We start from the raw sequence: 20,853 nt of genomic DNA, 5'->3' as shown, positions 1-20,853 counted from the left end.
CCGGTCCGGGGATTGTGCAACCCGCCATACTCGCCACTACTACATTTGAACTTAAGGGGCACATCCTCTCTGCATTGAATGAGATTCCTTTCACCGGAAAGGATCATGAAGATGCTTATAAGCATCTCGATGAAGTTAACAACATCGTTGACTACATTAACATTTCGAATGTACCAAGAGAAACGATGTTGTTAAGGATGCTCCCTGCCACCTTTAAAGGAGCTGCAAAGGATTGGTTGAAAGAACCACCACCGGACGCGATTACTACAAGGGAAAAATGTGTGAGGAATTTTTAGAACAATTTTGTCCACCATCTAAACTTGCTAAACTCAAAAAGTCCATTGAAAATTTTGAACAACAAATGGGTGAGTCGTTATACGAAGCATGGGAGCGCTACAAGGCTCTAATTAGGAATTGCCCACAAAATGACCTCAATGTGCAACAAGAAGTATCGATCTTTTATGATGGGGTAAACGTCACTACTAGACAACTCATTGACTCTCAAGGCCCATTAACAAAGAAAAATCCAGCTGAACTTAGGGAAATTATTTAATTCTCTAAGCACTCTAGAGAATACCATAACCCAAGGAATGACTCATCTCGAGGGGTGGTGAATGCTAGAACCGATTATATGATAGCGTTGATGGAAAATATGGAGAGCATGGATCGAAGAATGACTAAGATGGACCAATCCATCCATTCCATTAGAGTGGGATGTGATAACTGTAGAGGACCTCATCTTACTAAGGATTGTGATCTTGATGAGAACGGGAACCGGAAAGCTCAGGTGTGTTACTCAAGCAGTGATAGCTATGATGATGATTGGCGAAAACCCAAGAAAGAATGGCTACACTATGATGAGTACAAGAAGGCGAAGGAGGAAAACTTTAAGCAAAAAGCAAGAGGTTTTTATTAAAAGGAGGAGTAGGTGCAAGAAAAGAAGTTAGACTTTGAAGATATGCTTACAAGATTTGCAGCTGCATCCAAAAAAAGGCACAACGATATCGATGTTGCAATAAAAGATCAACAAAATATGTTGAGGGATCAACAAAGCATGATTAAAGAGCACCAAATTATGATGAAAGATCATCAAGCTTTATTTAGGAATCATCAAGCCTCCATTCTCAACATTGAAAAATAGCTAGGCCAACTTGCACCTCAAATAAATGAGAGACGATCGGGTGGACTTCCTATTAATACCGAAAATAATCCGAAAGGCACACATATAAACGTCATGACAACTAGGAGTGGGAAGATTATTACTCCTCTGGCCCGTATTCAGAAAGAAGATCCTAAATTGGCGCAAGGGGAAGAAGTAAAAACTCAAAAACCAAAAAATCCCGATCCGACTCACCGAGTCACAGACATGGACTCGACGAGTCCCCCACCTGAACAGAAAAATAAACCACCTATTAAGCCATATCAGCCTCCACTACCATTTCCAGGTCAAGCCAAACAAGATAAGCACGATATTGATTATCAAAAGTTCCTTGAACACATAAAAGTCCTTCAAGTTAATATGCCATTCATCGAGGCGGTTGCACAAATGCCTAAGTATGCTAAAATTTTAAAGGAGCTTCTTACAAATAGAAAGAAGATGGAAGAAGTGAAGAAGGTGGTTCTAAATGAAAATTGTTCAGCCGACATGTTGAACAAATTACCTAAGAAGAAGGGTGACCCGGGTAGTTTGACCTTGCCTTGTCAATTTGAAAATTTAGCAATTATCCATGTGTTGGCTGATTTGGGGGCAAGTTTGAACCTCATGCCATATTCATTCTTTAAGAAGTTAAACCTTCCGGAGCCAAGGCCAATTCGAATGGCAATTCAATTAGCAAATAAAACGGTGAAATTTCTAAGGGGAATATGCGAAGATCTATTGGTAAAAGTTGATAAGTTTGTGTTCCCCACGAACTTCATAGTACTAGATATGAAAGAAGATCCTCAATTTCCCATCATCCTTGGAAAACCTTTCCTAAATACCACGATTGCTATAGTAGACATTCGAGATTCTAAACTTACCCTTTGGGTGGGAGACGAATCAGTTACATTTGGAGTTGATCAAGCCATGAAGCATGCAAGATATAGTGATGACACGGCATTTTCGGTTGATATGTTGGAAGAATTAATGGAAGAATGGGAAGAAGACAAGCCTAGAAATTATTCCACAGCCTTGGATGATGATTTTGATGCTGAAAGAGACCTGATGGAGATAGAGAGACTGCTCGAAGAAGTTGAATATAATGAATTAATCAGAGGTGCAGAAATCCCGACTCGTCGAGTCGCAGTCACTGACTCGACAAGTCTAAGTGAGAATTCGCTTCCTGGACTCGACGAGTCCCCTCACTGGACTCGACGTGTTCAGTATACAAAACACGAAATCAGAGCTGAAAACTCTACCTGATCATTTAGAGTATGCATTTCTTGAAGATGGTGAACAAAAACCTATAATTATAACTTCTGACCTCACCAAAACTGAAAAGGAATAGCTAGTCCGAGTTTTAAAGAAGATAAAGAATGCCATTGCATGGAAAATCACTGATATTAAAGCGATAAGTCCTTCGTGTTGTTCTCACAATATCAATCGGGAAGAAGGAGCAAAGCCGATAGTGAAACATCAAAGGCGGCTGAACCCAAACATGCAAGAAGTGGTCAAGAAGGAGGTGGTCAAGCTTTTAGATGCGGTGATCATATACTCCATTTCCGGTACTCCATGGGTGAGTCCTGTTCAATTGGTGCCTAAAAAAGGAGGGATGGCAGTAGTAACAAACGAGAAGAACGAGCTCATACCAACTCGAACGGTAACCGATTGGCGAGTATGCATTGATTACCGAAAGCTAAACGATGTCACTTGTAAAGACCACTTTCTCATTCCTTTTATTGATCAAATGCTTGAACATTTATCTGGTCATAGCTATTATTGTTTCTTAGATGGGTTTTCAGGTAACTTCCAAATACCCATTGATCTAACTAACCAAGAAAAGATGGCGTTCACTTTCCCAAGTGGGACTTTTGTCTGTCGATGCACGCCTTTTGGGTTATGCAATGCACATGCAACTTTTTAAAGATGCATGATGGCTATATTCCACGATATGGTGGAAAACTTTATATAAGTTTTTATGGATGATTTTTCGGTTTTTGGCTCTTCTTTTCATAATTGTCTTACTAACCTTGACTTGATGCTTTCTAGGTGTGAATAGACCGATCTAGTCTTAAATTGGGAAAAATGTCACTTTATGGTTAAAGAGGGAATAGTCCTACGTCACAAGGTATCCAAGGCGGTGATTGAAATGGATCGGTCCAAAATTGAAACTATTACCAAATAACCTCCACCGACTAATGTAAAGGGCGTTAGGAGTTTTTTAGGGCACGTGGGTTTCTACCGCCATTTTATAAAAGATTTTTCTAAAATAACTAGACCTCTTACTCAATTACTTTTAAAAGATGCACCTTTTAACTTTTCTAAAGAGTGTCTAGCGGCTTTTGAGATTTTAAAAGAAAAATTAACTATTTCCCCAATCATTATCGCCCCGAATTGGAACCTACCCTTCGAAATAATGTGTGACACAAGCGAGCTTAGCTAAAGGGTTGATAAGCACTTTCGACCCATTTACTACGCAAGCAGTACTTTAAAGCTGGCCCAAGAAAACTACACCACAACCGAAAAAGAACTATTATCCGTGGTGTATGCCTTTGACAAATTACGCCCTTATCTAATTTTATCTAAAAAAAAATTGTTTTTACTGACTATTCTGGTATTAAATATGTCACAACTAACATTTTTGCTAGGAAATTATGTGCTCTTGTAAACATCATCTATTGTGAAACTTGTAACCCTAATTTGGTGACATGAATTATGAGTATTCAATGACAACAAACTTCCATCTAAAAATCCAAATGAAATATCAAAGTTCAATGCAAAGTTCTTCAAATAGTCAACTTCAGATTGGAAACCCTAAAAATCCCGATTTAAGTCGATTTTGGACTAGGATTTTCTTATTGGGCCTAATGGACCCATAAGCCTCCAATTTGACTATTTTGGGTTAGAACTCTTAAATGGGCTCTAATTGGACCCATTTTCATGAAACTTAACATTTTGGGCCATAATGGGCTTAAAATGGAGTAGCTTACCTTCAATGGGCCTTGTTGGGCCATAACAAATCTAATTAGCTCTAATGGACCATAAACCCATTCTTTTATTCTTTTTGGGTCGTGAATGCTTCTAAGGTCCCAATGGGCCGAAAAATTCTATGTTTAGGATCCGAATATCCTAGCTAAGGTAAATGGACCAAATCTACTTTATCCTTTCTTCTTGGCCTAAAATCTCGGCCCATCATCCAATAAAAAAAATGAGAAATGAAATGGAAATAGAGGAGAAGAGTTGACTTGGAGATGCCAACTCCATTTTATACACCATGTATCCTTGCAAGATCCTTCATGTATCCATGTTAGTCATTTCACCACCTCTCTCTTCCCTCTCTTCTTCTACTCGGCTGAGAGCCCCAAACACACACACACACACATTACACCAAACTCTCTCCAAACACCTCTAAATCATCCTCCTTCTTCCTCCAAAAATTATCAAGGATTTGCTTGTGTCTTAAGAGGATTTTTACAAGATAATCATCACTTTTGGTATGTCTTTACACATCCAAGCTTCATAACTTCCCTCTCTTGTTAGATCATTCTTTTAAACAAATTTTTTTGTGTTTATACTCTTAGAAATCTCCCTAAACTCAAGATCTACGTCAAAGGTGTGCTAAGACCAAAAATCCTTCCACTTCTTCTGCAAAACCAAAACAATAAAGAAAAGGTGAGTTCATACCCCTTGTTTTTTGGTTTTTTACATGATTTTTGGGGGAGAATACAAGTCTTATGTGTTGAGCTATGTGTGTATGCTTGTTATATGTGATTTCTTTGGGTTATGTTGTGAAAATATGATATCGTTTGCTAAATCTCGAAATCTATGGTTAAAATGTGAAGAATACATGAACAAATAACATAGTAAACAACACACTTCAATGATCTAAGAGTATTTAGGCTTAAGAAGTGAAAACAAGTCTAAAATCCTCATAAGTGTCATTTTTTGAAAAAAATAACAAAAATTTGGGAAGAATATGATATTTTCGGTTTTTTTATAAGGGTCAAAAGGGTCAAATCAGTTAAAATATGAGTTATTATGAAAATCATGGTTTTTAAAGGACTAAAAGTGTAAATTTTAGCCTAATGGGCTAAAGTTTGGGCTTATAGGCTTTTAGGCCCAATTTGCGAAAATATGAAACTTAAGGGACTGAAATTGTAAGTTTATCAAAATATGAGTTAAAAACATAAATAAACAAATTTTAGGGGCTGAAAATGTCTTTCTTACCAAATAGGACTAAAAATGCAAAGTTTTTGGATTTTGGGCTAAAATTGTAAAAATTGCGAAAATTTGGACTACAAGTGTAAATCTTTTTAATTAAAGGGCTGAAACTGTCCAAAACCTTATTTTGGGCTGAAAACATGATTTAAATGAGTGTTTGGGCCGAAAATGTCAAGAAACATAATCTAAGGACCTAAAATGTCATTTTTCATAAAAAAGGGGTAAAAATTGTCATTTTTACTAGAAAATGGGCTGAATTGGTCAAGCAATTATTTCTGGGTCAATTATGTTAATATTAAAATAATTGGGTCAAAAATACAAAATTTTAATAACATGTGGATTTAAATAGAAAAATATATATTTTTTATATAAATCTAAATATCGTTATAAAACAATTTGGTGAATGTGGTGACCTTTCAATTAAACCATTTGTGTGAAACAAACCTTACGACATTAATACCATACAAAAAAAAGTAAATATTATATTAGCTGGGCTTTAATACTTCTAATCATGCTTATTGGGTCTTGATGACCCATTAACATGACTATTGGGCGCAACATAAATGATACATGCTTATTGGGCTTCCGGTGGCCCAATTACATGTCTAATGGACCCTCAATAGCTTTAAATGGTATTGGACCTTAGTGGCCAATTGGCATTGCTAGTATGGTCCAAATCAATTATATGCTTAACGGGCTAACGTATCCGTCGCATACTCGACAGTCTGTAATAACATACATGATTAGTGGGTCATAGTTGTCCTTTTTCGTGTTTTTTAGGCTTTATTCATATTCATGTAAACATCAAACGGTTTGTAATCAATGTTATTCAAATTCATGGGGGTAATAATAGGGATTTAGTGAGAATTATCGATTGGTACCAATAAGTGTCGGTCGTAGCCTGTAGTTATAGCCAGAGTCTCCTGGAGGGAGGGCGAGAGTTTGTGTATAGATCTATACGAGGGTGACTCCCCTACACCTGAGTTATTCGCTACAGTTAGACTCGGCTAGTATAGGGTGACAAAATCTTAATTCAAAACCGGCATTTGTAAAAATGCCAAGACAAGCGAAATAGTCATTATTATGCATGGTTATAACGACTCACATAGAGATCCATTACCATATCAACATTCATGGGAAATCATATTCATAAACGGTGACGATGAAAAGTGATTTATACAATAATACAAAACTATCATGCTATTTAAATCGGAAAACATCGAGTTTTCCGAGGAACGACATTATTCACTTCTACGTACAACAACTACAATACAATGAACAATTATGAAAGTCATTCACTCTTACATGTTTTGAAATCACATACATATACACTTACGGGATCATCACATCTTTTCGTAAACAACTTTTGTTACAGAAAATATCGGATTTTCTCGGTTTTACAAACAATACAAACCAGTTTATGTCAAACATGCTTATGAACTCACCAACATTATATATGTTGACCGTTTTCAAAATAACTTGTATTCTCAGGTAACCTTTAGAATGAAGAATCATCAAGCGTGTTTCCGAAACTTCTTTTGTGCAATGTTAGTCGTTAACCAATTTATGTTATGTGATGTGGTAATGTAAAACAATGTACTTGATGTAAACAATGTTGGTTGTCATATGTAATGCATGGGGATGTCTATGCTGTGATTCATTTATATTCATTGTGATCATATTTCAATTGATAGTCACATTAGCCCTCGGACGTTTCCGTCGTTCATTTCGAAGGTGTGACAAAGTATTTGCTTGCCAAGCAGGATGCAAAGCCAAGATTGATCCAATGGGTGCTATTACTACAAGAATTTGACATCGAGATCAAGGATAAGAAAGGAATGGAGAATGTAGCTACTAACCATCTTTCTAGACTAGAAAATCCATAAAGGGAGGAGATAGACAGCATGGGTATTGAAAATAGCTTCCCAGAGGAGTATTTGATGGTAATTGTGGGGGAAGCCATATCTTTTTAGGAGCTGCACGGATGAAATCATAAGAAGATGTGTTTTGGAAAGGAAATTCGAGATATATTAGAGCATTGCCATAATGGACCGGCGGGAGGACATCATGGGGTCCAATACACTCCTAAAAATTGTTTGATGTTGGTTTCTATTAGCCTAGTATCTTCAAAGATGATGCTACTCACGTAAGGGAGTGTGATGCTTGCCAAAGAACGGGTAATATATTGGCAAGAAATCAAATGCCCCAAAGAAATATTCAAGTTTGTGAAATCTTTGATGTATGGGGTGTGGATTTTATGGGACCATTTCCTTCATCCAAGGGCAACAAATACATTCTAGTGGCGGTGGATTATGTGTCAAAGTAGGCAGAAGCACAAGCATTAAACACCAATGATGCTAGGGTTGTGGTAAAATTTTTGAAGAAATTATTTTCTAGATTTGGAGTGCCAAAGGCGTTAATTAGTAATAGGGGTACCCATTTTTCTAATGATCAACTAGCAAAGGTGTTACAAAAATATGGGGTACACCATAGATTTTCAACACCTTATCATCCACAAACAAATAGGCAAACCGAAATTACAAATAGGGCACTAAAATGATATTGGAGAAATCGGTGGGCAATAATCGAAAAGATTGGGCGGAAAAATTGGATGATGCACTTTGGGCATTTAGGACCGCATTTAAGACACCCATTGGAACCACACCCTATAGGCTAGTGTATGGGAAAAATTGTCATTTGCCCGTGGAGCTTGAACACAAAGCCTATTGGGCTTTGAAAAGATGTAATTTTGAGTCGAATGAGTTGCGTGCAAGTCGACTTTTGCAAATGAATGCCTTGGACAAATTAAAGAATGAGTATTACACTACCTCATTGATTTATAAAGATAACACCAAGAGATGGCATGATGCAAGGTTGAAGGGTAATAAAGAGTTTGAGGAAGGATAAAAAGTTCTCTAGTACAATTCGAGGTTAAAGCTCTTTCCGGGAAAATTACGCACTCGTTGGACCGGGCCTTTTACAATAAAACATGTATTTCCACGCGGGGTGATTGAGCTATGGAGTAAAAATAGGTCAAGCTTCAAAGTCAATAAGCATCAGGTTAAGCGATATGAAGAAGGAATGCAAGAGGAAGAAGGGCTTAAAGAAGGGTTAGACTTGGAGGAATCTGCTGAAACGTAGAGCGGTAGGGTTAGACGGGAAGCAACCCAATATTAGAGTTTGCTTTCTTTTTACCTTTCTTTTTCGTTTTATTTTTTCATCTTTTATTGTTTTTCTTAGTCTATCTGAATCTTCTTATTTGTCTAAAATGATTGCTTGAGGACAAGCAAAGCTGAAGTATGGGGTGTGGTGGAATAAATTTGAATATAACAAAAAAATTCAAACAAAGTCGTTGACTCGCCGAGTCCACTCACATACTCGGCGAGTAAGTTGAGAATTCACGATTTTTCTTTAAAATCAAAATCTACTCGTCGAGTCGAGTCGAGTCGTACCCTCTACTCGACGAGTCGACTTTTTAACCGGAAAAAATATATTAGTTTTACACTCTATTAGTTAGGGTTGTAACCCTAAAAGTTCAATTATATTCATTCAGTAGCCTCCACAACCACACTCGTCGTGCCAAGCTTCCTTCAAGAAATTTTCTCAAATTCTTCTAACTTCTTCCAATTTCTTCCAAAAAGGTAACATTTTCTGTCTAATTTCTGTTAAAGATTCAATCTTTAGTGTTTTGAAGGCTTTAATTGGTCGATTGTGAAAAAACCGGGTTTTGAAATTTACTCCATTTCTAGGGTTTCAATTTTGGCCAAATTAGGTTGTTATGGTTAAAAAAATTTGTGAATTAACACTTGATATGCATCCCTAAACAAACCCCTAGAATAATTTTTGGGTTTTCATGGCTGAATAGTTACGAATTAGTATGACGACTCGGACAGTTCTTCCGACTTGTCGAGTCCGTTCATGGACTTGACGAGTCCATGCTGCAGTTGCCTAAATTTTATTTGTTTTAACATTTCTGTGGTATTTTGGTGTTGTTTTGTCTTGTGTTATTTTACAGAAAATGTCAATGAGGGGCCAAAGTTCGGGAGGCAGCCACGAAGACATTCCTTAGTTGAGTTTTTCACAAATAACCTCAAAATCGTCGGTTGTTCGGGCAAAGAAGAAGCTGGAAATACTAAAGAAGAAGAAGATATATGTCCCAAATGAAATAAATTGGGAATGGATGGGGTAAGTTAGATTGGTAGAAGACATGACCCCATATTTGGTCAAGACGTTTATGCACAACAGGACTTCCATTACTTGTGATGGGTGGATCCGGCTATTTAGGATACAAGAACTGGTGTACCAAGAACTTTGTTGGGAATTTTTCTCTAATATGACTTTCCATGGGGGTAATGACTTTTACAACCCGAACATTTTACCTTGGTGGGGAAGTCCGCCATTGTAGCATTGTAGAGCTTGGGTGAAGGATGGACATTTATGACCAAATGTGGTCATGACTGGGCCCTTTAGCGCTTTCCTTGATCACTGCCATAAGGATTTACCGGAAAGTACGGTTGCTTCCACATGGTGGAATACTATAGCAAATCGGGTCTATATTCTCTCGGCGGCTCAAGAGGGAAGAATTTGTTCTCCCATTCACCATTTGATTCATCGATTGATCGCGGGCACCATCAATATGCACAAAGATGATGACAAAGTTCCGACTCTTGACAAAAAATGTCATCCTCCAGGAATCCAACCAACGAAAAAACACCCGCCAAAAAACCCACATCTCCAAGACCTTCACTCAATGAACCGATTTATTCACCTCCTTTCTACCACTATGGGGGTATGGTTCTCTATTTTCCACAACATATCCAACAACCACGTCCTACACAACCATTTCCACGAACACAACCACAATTTGACTAAGATTTTGATCATTTTGATTTTGGTTCCTAACCAAAGTCTATTACAGAAACACAATCACAACCACAAACACCCATTTCAGAATTTGAACCAGAATTTATTCCACAAACTCAACCCTCTCAACCAGGAAATAAAGGAAAATAGAAATCGGAAGCTAAAGCGTGGTCACCTCAAAAAGAGTTAGTATTAGCCAAGGTTCTAAATAACGTAAGGTGTGACTTGACGGCAATGTAAAGCCTCAAGTTTTTTCGAGCATTGGCGAGCCACATCATTTGTAAGGCGTGACTTGAGGTGGCAATTTTGTATATAATTAATATTTTTATATGTAATTTCAACTATTATTCTATTTTATACACATATATAAGTTAAGACGACCTTTTGGTAAAGCTTGGCGTCAGTCACAAGCTTTGGCGCCATGGCGAGCTTTTTAGAACATTGGTATTAGCAAAATCATGGATTAACATTTCAAATGACGCGAAGACGGGAGAAAACCAAAAATATGATCGTTTTTGGATGCGTGTTAGAACTCGATTCCATAAAGGAATGAACTTGGAACCATATCGTTTTTTCAACTTACATAAAGGAACCAAAAACATCATGTGTACTCAAAATGGGGAAAGATGAACAAAGATGTGATGTTGTTTAATGATTTATATAACATGAAACGGCAATGGAAAAGTGATGAAAGTGACGAAGTGGTTTTGGAGAAAGCTTTTAACATTTATCAAAAAGAGAAAAAGAAAACTTTCAAGTTTTTTGAAGTTTGGAATCTACTAAAACGCAACAAACAATGGAAAACCCTGAAAACAAGCGACGAGCACATCGATAGCGGATCAAAACGGTCAAGAACTTCCGACTCGGAACACACTTCATCGGATGCTCGTGTTGGTTTCGACCTCAACGAAGATGAGCTCGTTCAAGTTCCACCACCCCGACCAATGGGAATGGACAAAACAAAAAACAAAGGCAATGACAAATCGTCGGAATCGAATGACTTGAAAGAAATAGGCGATAATGTGCAAGACATAAAAGATAGAATGGATTAATTTTTGCAACTTGCTTCGAATAGAGAGAGCTGGAAACAAAGGAATAGCGACCTGAGATTGTTATCGATGGACACGTCAAATTTGATCGGGGATGCGCTTCAAGTTGTTTTGCAAATGAAGGAAGACGTGAAAAAACGTTACACTAATCATGGTCAATTTGTAGTTGTTTTCCAAGTTTTAATTATTTGATTTTTTTAAGTTGTACGTTTAAGCTTTCTAGTTTTTTAATTTCTAATTTCCTAGGATTTTGTTAAGTAGTGTAACGGTTTTTAAATTTAATTAATGAAATATTTTGTGTTTATTTAAAACTAAAAATTTTATTTATTTAAAAAAATAAAAATAATTTAAAGGAGTGTGGCACCACTCCTTGGGTATGGCATGAAACCATACTTTTGTGGTAATGGGTGAGGTGGCGCCTACATATCACTACGGTTTTATAAGGTAGCGCCACACCTAATGTTTTCTTTAAGTGACAATATCCGATTTTCAAGATCTCCAAAAACAAGATTATGTTTTTAAAGCCTAATAAAACAAGGCCCATGTATCAGACCAGAAACCAATACCCACTCGTTTTTTTTTTTGACGTTTTTGATTTTTTTTTATCGTCGTGAAACTGACATCGAAGCTTCCTAGCACCTTCTTAAGCACGTTTCCACCTTCAAATGTTCCTACACACCAGCTCAAACCATACAAATGGCCTAATTCTACCGAAAACCACAAACATCACATCTTTATCGAAAATGCATGACTTCAAATCTAACATGCATAACAAAAACACCAAATATACGTTCTAAAAGATGCATAAAGTGCATCTAACAAAATCTCACCATGATGAATCTTTATATTGAAGATGTTATCATATCCTCTAATAAAAACCATAAAATAAATAAACATGGAACTCTACAAACAGAGATTCAATTGTAAGAAGTCATGATGCAAACCATAGAGACGATTAGCATGTACGTCAAAGAATTTATTTCCTACACTAACATTGTGGTGATTAAGATGATTAGTATCGAAGTTGGAGAGCTCAAAAGGATGATTAGGGATGGTTTGATCAAACCCTAAGAGCATCACGTATGAGGATTGAGGAGTTAACATGATAGAGAATCCGATGGTTAGTCTAATGGACAACGAAATTGGGACCTACATAGAACAACCGATCTAATTTTGCTCCAAGGTGAGATTTTAATGTAACCATGTAAATATGATTGTTAGGGAAGGGAAAACGAAGGTGGTAAGGGTTGGTGAAAGGGCCCCACGAAGAGGTTGAGGGGTTGGTGAGGGTTCCACCATAGGGATGTGGTAGGTTTCGCCATGTACAAACTTTTATCCATCATGTACAACCTCATAAACCACCTTCGCCCCGAGTTACAGAGCGAGTCACTCGCGCATCTCCTACACATCCGCACCTATAAATTCACACAACTTCCCCACTCACTTCAAACCATCCATCTCTCATTCTCTCTCTCGTTTTTCCCCATATCTCTACAGATCCCGATCAAAGAAAGGTACGTTCGATTTGCTGCTATTGTTCGATTCAGTTGCGTTTTTATATTCTGAATTTGATTTTTGATCCGTATAATCAACTTTCTATTTCCTGAATTTGCGGTTTGTTAGTGTCGATTGTGGAAATCTCTCGTAGGTTTTTGTCTATGGATTTAAAATTAATAAGTGGTCAATCACGTTGATAAACTGTTCTTTCTGATGCTTTAGAAATTGTTGAAGTTTGATTCGAAGAGCGAGATCTCTGTACATTATGAGCATTCTGTTCGATCATTTTTCAGGAATTTTGAAGTACGATTATGTTAAATAGTCTCTTTTCGGAGTAGATCTATGTGTTTCATATACTTTCTTCTACTAAATTTGTTAATCGAACGTCGTAGCTGTTGTATTTCGTGGTATAGCGCTTAAACCACAGCAAAACCACAGATGATTTAATGAATTCTGTGATAGGTAAACTGTCCGATTAGTTTCTCACTTCGATAATGATCCTAATGTGATACATTCGTTCAAAATTCATGTGAAGAGATTGCCTGGGTTTCATTCGTTGCTAATTGAACTCTTATTATCACAGAGATGGAAACCTTCCTATTCACATCGGAATCCGTGAACGAAGGCCACCCAGACAAGCTCTGTGATCAAGTCTCAGACGCCATTCTAGACGCATGTCTAGAACAAGACCCCGAAAGCAAAGTCGCCTGTGAAACCTGCACCAAAACCAACATGGTCATGGTCTTCGGTGAAATCACAACCAAAGCCAAAGTCGACTACGAGAAAATCGTCCGTAAAACCTGCAAAGAAATCGGATTCACATCTCCCGAAGTCGGACTCGATGCTGACAACTGCAAAGTCCTAGTGAACATCGAGCAACAAAGCCCCGACATAGCTCAAGGCGTCCATGGTCACCTCAGCAAGAAACCAGAAGAAATCGGTGCAGGTGATCAAGGACACATGTTTGGGTACGCCACCGATGAAACCCCTGAGCTGATGCCACTCACCCATGTCCTCGCAACCAAACTAGGAGCTAAATTAACCGAAGTCAGAAAGAACAAAACCTGTTCATGGCTACGCCCCGATGGAAAAACACAGGTAACAGTTGAATATAAAAACGATAATGGCGCCATGGTTCCAATTAGGGTTCATACAGTGCTTATATCCACCCAACATGACGAAACTGTAACAAACGACCAAATCGCTAAAGATCTTAAAGAACACGTGATTAAACCGGTGATCCCATCTAAATACCTTGACGAAAAAACCATCTTTCATCTGAATCCGTCTGGGCGGTTTGTGATTGGTGGTCCCCACGGTGATGCAGGGCTCACTGGCCGGAAAATTATCATTGATACTTACGGTGGGTGGGGAGCCCACGGTGGTGGTGCTTTCTCCGGGAAGGATCCGACGAAGGTTGACCGGAGTGGGGCTTATATTGTGAGGCAAGCGGCCAAGAGTGTGGTGGCTTCGGGACTTGCACGGCGGTGTATTGTTCAGGTTTCTTATGCGATTGGGGTGGCTGAGCCGTTGTCTGTGTTTGTTGACACGTATAAAACTGGGAAGATTCCGGATAAAGATATTCTTGTTTTGATTAAGGAGAATTTTGATTTTAGGCCAGGGATGATGTCGATTAATCTTGATTTGAAGAGAGGTGGTAATTTTAGGTATCAAAAGACTGCGGCTTATGGCCATTTTGGTCGTGAAGATCCTGATTTTACCTGGGAGACTCCGAAGGTTCTTAAGCCCAAGGCGTGAATGGTGAGTAAATGATGAGTATACTGGGAGATGGATGGAATGACACTTTTGCCCTTGGAGTGGAAATGGGGAATAAAGATATAGAGTTTGAAGTTGGAGGAGGGCAGTGGAATATTACAAAACTTCGATTGCTTTTGTCAAATGTTGTGTTTCTTCATTACAATTCGTTGTCTTTTGTTATGTTTTTACTTGTGTTTTTTTTTTTTTTTTTTTTTTTTTTTTTTTTTTTTTTTTTTTTTTGTGATATATACTTGTCATTGGAATAGAAAATTTCTAAAAAAATTTATGAAGTTATGTTCTTGTTGTGTATTATGAATTTAGCTTCAAAAACCTGTAATAATATCACTAAACACACCCAAAAACAATAATTATGTTTCTTTTCTAAACTGAATAATCAATCTTAATTAGATTTAATGTTGTTTGATAGTTATTGACTTAATCAAATCCAACATATCAAAGAGTCCCTAATGACCATCTTCCCAAACCTTCCAAAGTAAAATGTTAGTGTCTTAATACATTAAGTTTGGTTTTTTTTGGTTTAACCTTTGAGTATTTTGTCCAAGATTAAATAAAAAATGAACATACATATATAGCTGTCCAAATTAAGTGATAACCTATTAAGCTATTAAGCCATTAAGAAACATCCCTTAAAGTTTAATTTATTTAAAATTAGGAGTGTAACCAGAGACGGTCGTGTAACCTCTCTTGACCGGCGCCATACATGGCGTCGACTCTTTCACCATCTCGATAGAAGTGGAAAGTGGGTGTGTATCGAATATGTTGAGTTGTTTCTGGGCATTCATCGATATCTGCATACACAAATGAAAGTTTTGGGAACTTGTTGCTTAATTGGTTAAACGAAGGGAGTATCTCTGCACAAACACGACACCTGTAAAAGAAACAACAAAATATATTGGTCTATTTTTCATTTGAGCATTTCATCGAACACCTTGTCTTCAAGTTTTGTTTCTATTTTTCATTTGAGCATTTCATCGAACACCTTGTCTTCAAGTTTGGTTTCGTAATCAAAATACAAAAATGAAAAGTTTAAAAGTGTGATTGTAGCGATCTATTGTTGAATTGTACGAATATATCTAATAGATTGGATTTCAAAGAATTACCATGATGCACCGAAGTTGATCACCGCCTGCGATAAACAAATCAAGAAAGAGATTGTTTAACTAGTGAAGAGGATGAATTGAATTTATCTTTGAAAGAAAATTAGGAGTGAAGATCCATACAGGGGATTTGGAAGTTCTGATTCGGTGAAAAATGTTTGTTAGATTTTCATCGTTGGATGCAGTGATGAGGTTGCCATGGAGATTGATTTGCTTTGCTGCTTCTGTATTGTCCATGTTCAATGTACTCTAATTTCTTTCTTGCCTTCTATCCGTGGTAGGCTATTTTAACCTTTGCCTAAATAATTAGAAGATCCCGATAAAAAGTTAAAAACCAAATATTTGTTGATGTTTTGACTTGTATTTTTTTTGGTAATTTTTATTCAATTAATTTGGGATAACTTATATTATTCAATACATGTTTTCTTAAAATTGAATTATATTATCAATTAAGAGAAAAAACAGATTTAGTTATACCATCTTGTTATAAAGTAATAAATATAATGCCGTAATATTTATCTATATTTTGAAAAATACATTGTTTTTTCTCAAATTAACCTCATTGTAGATTAGTTATACATGGATTAATCATTAACCAACATAACAAAATACAAACCAAAAACAATAACAACATGAACACGTAATTCAAATTTTTCCCAAAAAAAATGATGTATTTTTCATCCTAACATGTTTGCAAATTCTAATGAAGTATAATAGCTTTGTTAATTATCCATATACACTTGTTTTCTCTCTTTCACCCATCACTTATTCTTTTTCCTTCAAACATTTTCTGATCAAAATTATTGTGATGATAATCTTGTTGAAACTGCTTCCATGGCTGCTTCTACCATCTTTTCATCCTATAAACAAAGTAAAACATGAAATTGAAATTAATAACTTGTGTCACATTCATTATTCAATCAAATTTATTAAAAAAAAAGTTGTTCAAACTCATTAGTCATTAGTCATTGGTCATTACCTTCCCTTCCAAAGTTATTGTGAGTGGCCCTGTTCTTGATTTGCGATAACATCCTTCATTTTTTTAAAACAAAATATCAGAAAAAATAATCAAGAAACAAAGATAATGATATGATTTTTGAAAGATAATTAAAAAGGATTCTTAAATCCTACCAATGTTGACATTTGGAAATTCAAAACAAAGCTTGGAAAGAGGCTGAGCAACTTCTATCTACAAAGTCAAACACAATTTGGAGTTATGAATATGATTTTTTTTTTAAAAAGACCAAAAGTTTGACTTTTGTAAAGTTGACTAATGAAACACATTCATATCATACATCTGAGAGGAAGGTTGTGAAATGTTTAGATACAAATGATCCTGTTGTTGCTAACAATCTTGAATTGGTCAAAGCATCCCATTGTTGGTCAAACTCATTCACATTTGTTGCAGAAAAAACAATTACATTCCCACACTTTATCTGTAAAACACACACACACACATTATTATAACCTTTTGAAGCATCAAATTTGAATTTTTATTAAAAATAAACTTAATTACCAATGGAAGAGGAAGCTTTTCATGTAGCAACAATTCTGTTACACCTTCTGGCAACTTAGCCATCTGCAAAATATATAAAATCCAAAAACAAATTGTATTATTATGTTATTACTACATTTTTTAAAAAAATTAAAATTAAAATTTCAATATTCCAGTTATTATACCTCATTAGAGTCCCCACTCCACTTTTCACCATATAAATTCCTAAGATGTTCTTCAAATTCTTCATTGGGAGCCTGTATTATTATTATTATTATATTACATTTCCAAAATTAAAATCCTAAATTACACATTTCATAAAATAAAAAGAAAATAAAATGTAAATGACTCACCAAACAAACACCAAGAGCTTTGGCAACTCCAGCAATGGAAACATCTAAAGGTAATGGACCAACTCCTCCATATAAGAAAACCTGTATTATTATTATTATTATTATTTATTAACATTTCATTTCACCAATTTCATATAATAAAAAATAAAAATTTACACATTTACATGTAATAAATGGCATACCATGTCACTTGTAGACTTTTGGTTTTCAACTTCTTGAGCTACAGAATCTACCTATATAGAACAAATAAACTGTCAACTCAGGGGTAATTCAGTAATTCTTTACGTCACTATTTCAAGATTTCCATATGCAACTTACATCACTTGATACAACAGCAACATGGGAAACATTCCAACCAATAGAATGAAGCTTCCTACACAACAAATGTCTTAATTCATCCTCCACCCTTCCAGACCTGAGCTATGTCAAATCATAAACATCAGTCAACAACACATAACAAATTATAAGAATAATAATAATCAAGAAACTTACAGAATTTCATCACCAACTGCTATGATTGAGGCTGAAGGGGTGTTTTCTTGATGTGATTCCAAACCTTTGACTCCATCTTTGACTTTTTGAGGTAACTTTTTGGCTCTTCCAGCTCTTTCTAATCTTCCATCTGAAAGCATATATGCAGGCTTGAACTTTTCCTTACCAGAATCTTTAATGCATAACAATGCATTTGGACTTGTGTCATTAACACTTCCTATTGATGTATACCTGTAAACACATATAAAAAAGTTTTTTTTTTTTTTTTTTTTTTTTTAATCTCATAAAGCGAATTCTTGAAAATATAAGATATGAATTACCCTTGGTCGTATAGACTACAGTATGGAACCTTGCAAGTCAAAAGAAAAGCCCACACGTCTCTGCCATAGAAAATCAAGGAAATTACGAAAATGCCATTCTTCATAATTTGGCATGTTTATGAATTGTGATTGAAATACCTGTAAGACCAATCCAAGATTGGATTAACTCTCATGAAAGGTGGCCATCCAGGTGAGCTTGGAGAGAATTGTTCTTGACCCACCTTCAAAAAGTCAACATTTTCTTTTTCAGTTTTTATGAACATATTCGAAAAATATCAAGTTTTTTATTATCTTTAGAAGAATAACATGATAAGAAGTATGGCTTACAGCAGTGGGATCACCGATTCTAACACCAAGGAAAATGGCTCTTGTTGGTTTGGATTTTAGTAACGCCTCTAAACCTGACTTGAAATCTTGGCGTATGATATCTAATTGGACACCATAACTACACGAAAAGAATGAATTACATATATAATTGATTGATTACATTAAGATAATTGAATTGATTGTAGATAATGTCTTGCCTAGAGGCTGTTTCGTAAGTGAAGGAATTGATTTCAGGGAAGGCAGAAGGGCTCTCAAAATAGATTGTTCTTATTGGAAATGTGGATGCGTGAGTAGATAGATCGCCATTTGAATGACCATTATCGACTTGATGTAAAAAAAATCCTGCCCTTAGAAGGTGGAGTAGAACCTAGGAGGAAAGATGATTGTTGGGAATTATTGAAGAAATGGGGTTTTTTAGATGATTATGATCGCGGATAATAACAAAAACTTACCGTTGAATCTTTTCCGCCATTGAAGCTAAATGCAACCTCTTCAATACTGATAAGTGAAACAATGTCAACGAGAATCAAATCTCTAGAAAACCCAAATCGTTTCACTAAAACGAAACCCTAAAACGTCAAAATATAATCTTAGTAATCGAACATGTAAAAGTGAAACTTACGGGTAAAGAGCAAGAGCTCTTTGAATAACATTGACGGCTTTATTATACTTGGTTTTCAGCTTTTGATCATTGCTCTCTCTGATTGCTTTATCGATCTCCATTTACGTGTCTGGCTATTCAAATCTTTCCTGTAAAAGGAATGAAAATTGGAGTTGAAAAAAACAAATCAAGAACGTGGGTTTTGATGGAACCTTGAAAGAAAGATTCAAACCGGTCAAAAAGGGTTTTCTTTCCAAATTCCGTGTTGATTTTTCTGATGAAATTGAAATCGGGACACGGAATTTGGAATTGGGGGAAAGAAATTTGGGATATTTTTGATGAAGGTTGAAGGGTTTTTATGGATGGATGTCGCTGATGATTTATCTAAATCTAAACGAAAACAGAATTTTGTTGTGGGTCGTTCGTTGGGCGTCATGTGTTTGTTATATGTCTTTACTGAGAAATTGTTATTCAAGTTTTTGGTCGTAAAATTTATTTTATTTTTTTCATTTTGATTTTTCGAGATACAAGGACTTGAAATAAGTAAATTTAAGTTTTAAATATTATTTTTTCTTCAAATAGTATTTCATTTGTGGGATTTTATAAGATTTGGATAAAATTAAAATTTAATTCCGAACAATTATAATTATAAATACAATTGATAGAATAGAAATTAAATTCTCATAAAATTTCTGAAATAAGACACTCGAAGCCAACGATTCAACAATAGTTCTTAAACATGTGAAATTCAATTTTAAATTCAATTTTTCTGCAACGATTCAACAATTATCAAAGTTCCTATTCTCTTCAAAAATATTGAAGTTAACGATCTCCCCCATCAAATTCCAATGATAAAGTTCAATTGTAGACATTTTGGTTTTTGCTGCTGCAAAAAAAAGTTTATCCAAAAGTATGAAACTTGAATTTGGAGAGTCATCATCTCCCATATCTAGAACATAAAAATCAACTCGGAAAACAAGTTCATTGACTTGAACTAACACATCTTCAAGTACACCTTTTGGGTGTACTATCGACCGGTCAGCAAGTTGAATGATTACACCGGTTTTACTCAATATTCCTACACCAATTGATTTGTAAACAGAGTATGGTATGACATTTATAAATGCACCCAAGTCAAGCAAGCATAGCTCGAGGTATATGAAGAATCCCCGATTTGCAAGGCACAGTAAAAATGTTAGGATCCTTGCACTTCGAGGGCATCCTCTTTTGCAAAACCGCTGAAATGTTCTCACTAACTTTTACTGTTTCATTACCTTTAAGTTTCTTTTTAGATATGCAAAGTTCTTTTATGAACTTAGCATATCTAGGTACCTGTTTGATGGCATCAAGGAGTGGTATATTTACATGAACTTTCCGAAACATTTGCATGATCTCACTCTCCTCTTGTTCTTTCTTTATGCTCACCAATCTTTCGGGAAATGGAGCGACTGGAGTATATTTGCATGATGGCATTAAGGAGTGGTATTTGACTTCGGTGGTGACAGGTTTCTTTAAGTTGGAGTTTTCTTTATTTTCCTCCTCATTACTCGACTTCTTCACCACTAACATATCTTCTTCTTTTTGTTGATCAACCAATATTGATTGGCCATCATAGCTCTTT

The 20,853-nt window shown here is 36.0% G+C and overlaps 4 protein-coding genes and 1 non-coding gene across 7 annotated transcripts; 2 read left to right on the top strand and 3 right to left on the bottom strand.

Moving 5' to 3' along the window:
* Positions 1–325: 325 nt before the first annotated feature.
* Positions 326–432, bottom strand: LOC145027973 (small nucleolar RNA R71). Its single transcript, XR_013675734.1, has one exon. It is a non-coding gene; the product is annotated as a small nucleolar RNA R71 (small nucleolar RNA).
* Positions 433–7,915: 7,483 nt separating this feature from the next.
* On the top strand, positions 7,916–9,523 carry LOC145005407 (uncharacterized). Its single transcript, XM_078964490.1, has 2 exons — positions 7,916–8,240; positions 9,375–9,523. Exons 1-2 carry the CDS (start codon positions 7,916–7,918, stop codon positions 9,521–9,523), a joined length of 474 nt encoding a protein of 157 aa, XP_078820616.1.
* Positions 9,524–12,650: 3,127 nt separating this feature from the next.
* LOC145034290 (S-adenosylmethionine synthase 2-like) lies at positions 12,651–14,835 on the top strand. Of its 2 annotated transcripts, none has more exons than XM_078982670.1 (2): positions 12,651–12,785; positions 13,352–14,835. In XM_078982670.1, the coding sequence occupies exon 2, from the start codon at positions 13,354–13,356 to the stop codon at positions 14,524–14,526; it is 1,173 nt and encodes a 390-aa protein (XP_078838796.1). In that variant the 5' UTR covers positions 12,651–12,785; positions 13,352–13,353; the 3' UTR covers positions 14,527–14,835. The 2 variants fall into 2 exon arrangements, with proteins under 2 accessions (XP_078838796.1, XP_078838794.1); XM_078982668.1 differs by lacking the exon at positions 12,651–12,785 and adding an exon at positions 12,852–13,230.
* A 150-nt stretch (positions 14,836–14,985) lies between these two features.
* On the bottom strand, positions 14,986–15,934 carry LOC145034298 (thioredoxin-like 3-3). The gene is made up of 3 exons (XM_078982681.1): positions 15,768–15,934; positions 15,648–15,673; positions 14,986–15,415 (listed from the first exon to the last, which is right to left on the bottom strand). Exons 1-3 carry the CDS (start codon positions 15,879–15,881, stop codon positions 15,196–15,198), a joined length of 360 nt encoding a protein of 119 aa, XP_078838807.1. The 5' UTR covers positions 15,882–15,934; the 3' UTR covers positions 14,986–15,195.
* A 343-nt stretch (positions 15,935–16,277) lies between these two features.
* On the bottom strand, positions 16,278–19,658 carry LOC145034281 (phosphoadenosine phosphosulfate (PAPS) reductase family protein). Of its 2 annotated transcripts, XM_078982666.1 has the most exons (17): positions 19,465–19,658; positions 19,254–19,381; positions 19,084–19,129; positions 18,829–18,998; positions 18,632–18,749; positions 18,443–18,525; positions 18,305–18,364; positions 17,985–18,215; positions 17,811–17,907; positions 17,675–17,725; positions 17,493–17,573; positions 17,325–17,396; positions 17,161–17,223; positions 16,940–17,080; positions 16,776–16,833; positions 16,624–16,676; positions 16,278–16,504 (listed from the first exon to the last, which is right to left on the bottom strand). In XM_078982666.1, the coding sequence occupies exons 2-17, from the start codon at positions 19,352–19,354 to the stop codon at positions 16,445–16,447; spliced, it is 1,485 nt and encodes a 494-aa protein (XP_078838792.1). In that variant the 5' UTR covers positions 19,355–19,381; positions 19,465–19,658; the 3' UTR covers positions 16,278–16,444. The 2 variants fall into 2 exon arrangements, with proteins under 2 accessions (XP_078838792.1, XP_078838787.1); XM_078982661.1 differs by having other exon boundaries at positions 19,254–19,657.
* Between the last annotated feature and the right edge of the window lie 1,195 nt (positions 19,659–20,853).

This window comes from Lactuca saligna, chromosome 1 (assembly GCF_052625555.1).
Source record: "Lactuca saligna cultivar CGN05327 chromosome 1, ASM5262555v1, whole genome shotgun sequence".
In the NCBI taxonomy this organism is placed as follows: domain Eukaryota; kingdom Viridiplantae; phylum Streptophyta; class Magnoliopsida; order Asterales; family Asteraceae; genus Lactuca; species Lactuca saligna.
Note: the sequence above shows the minus strand (reverse complement) of the source record. Positions and strands in the feature narration are given on the sequence as shown.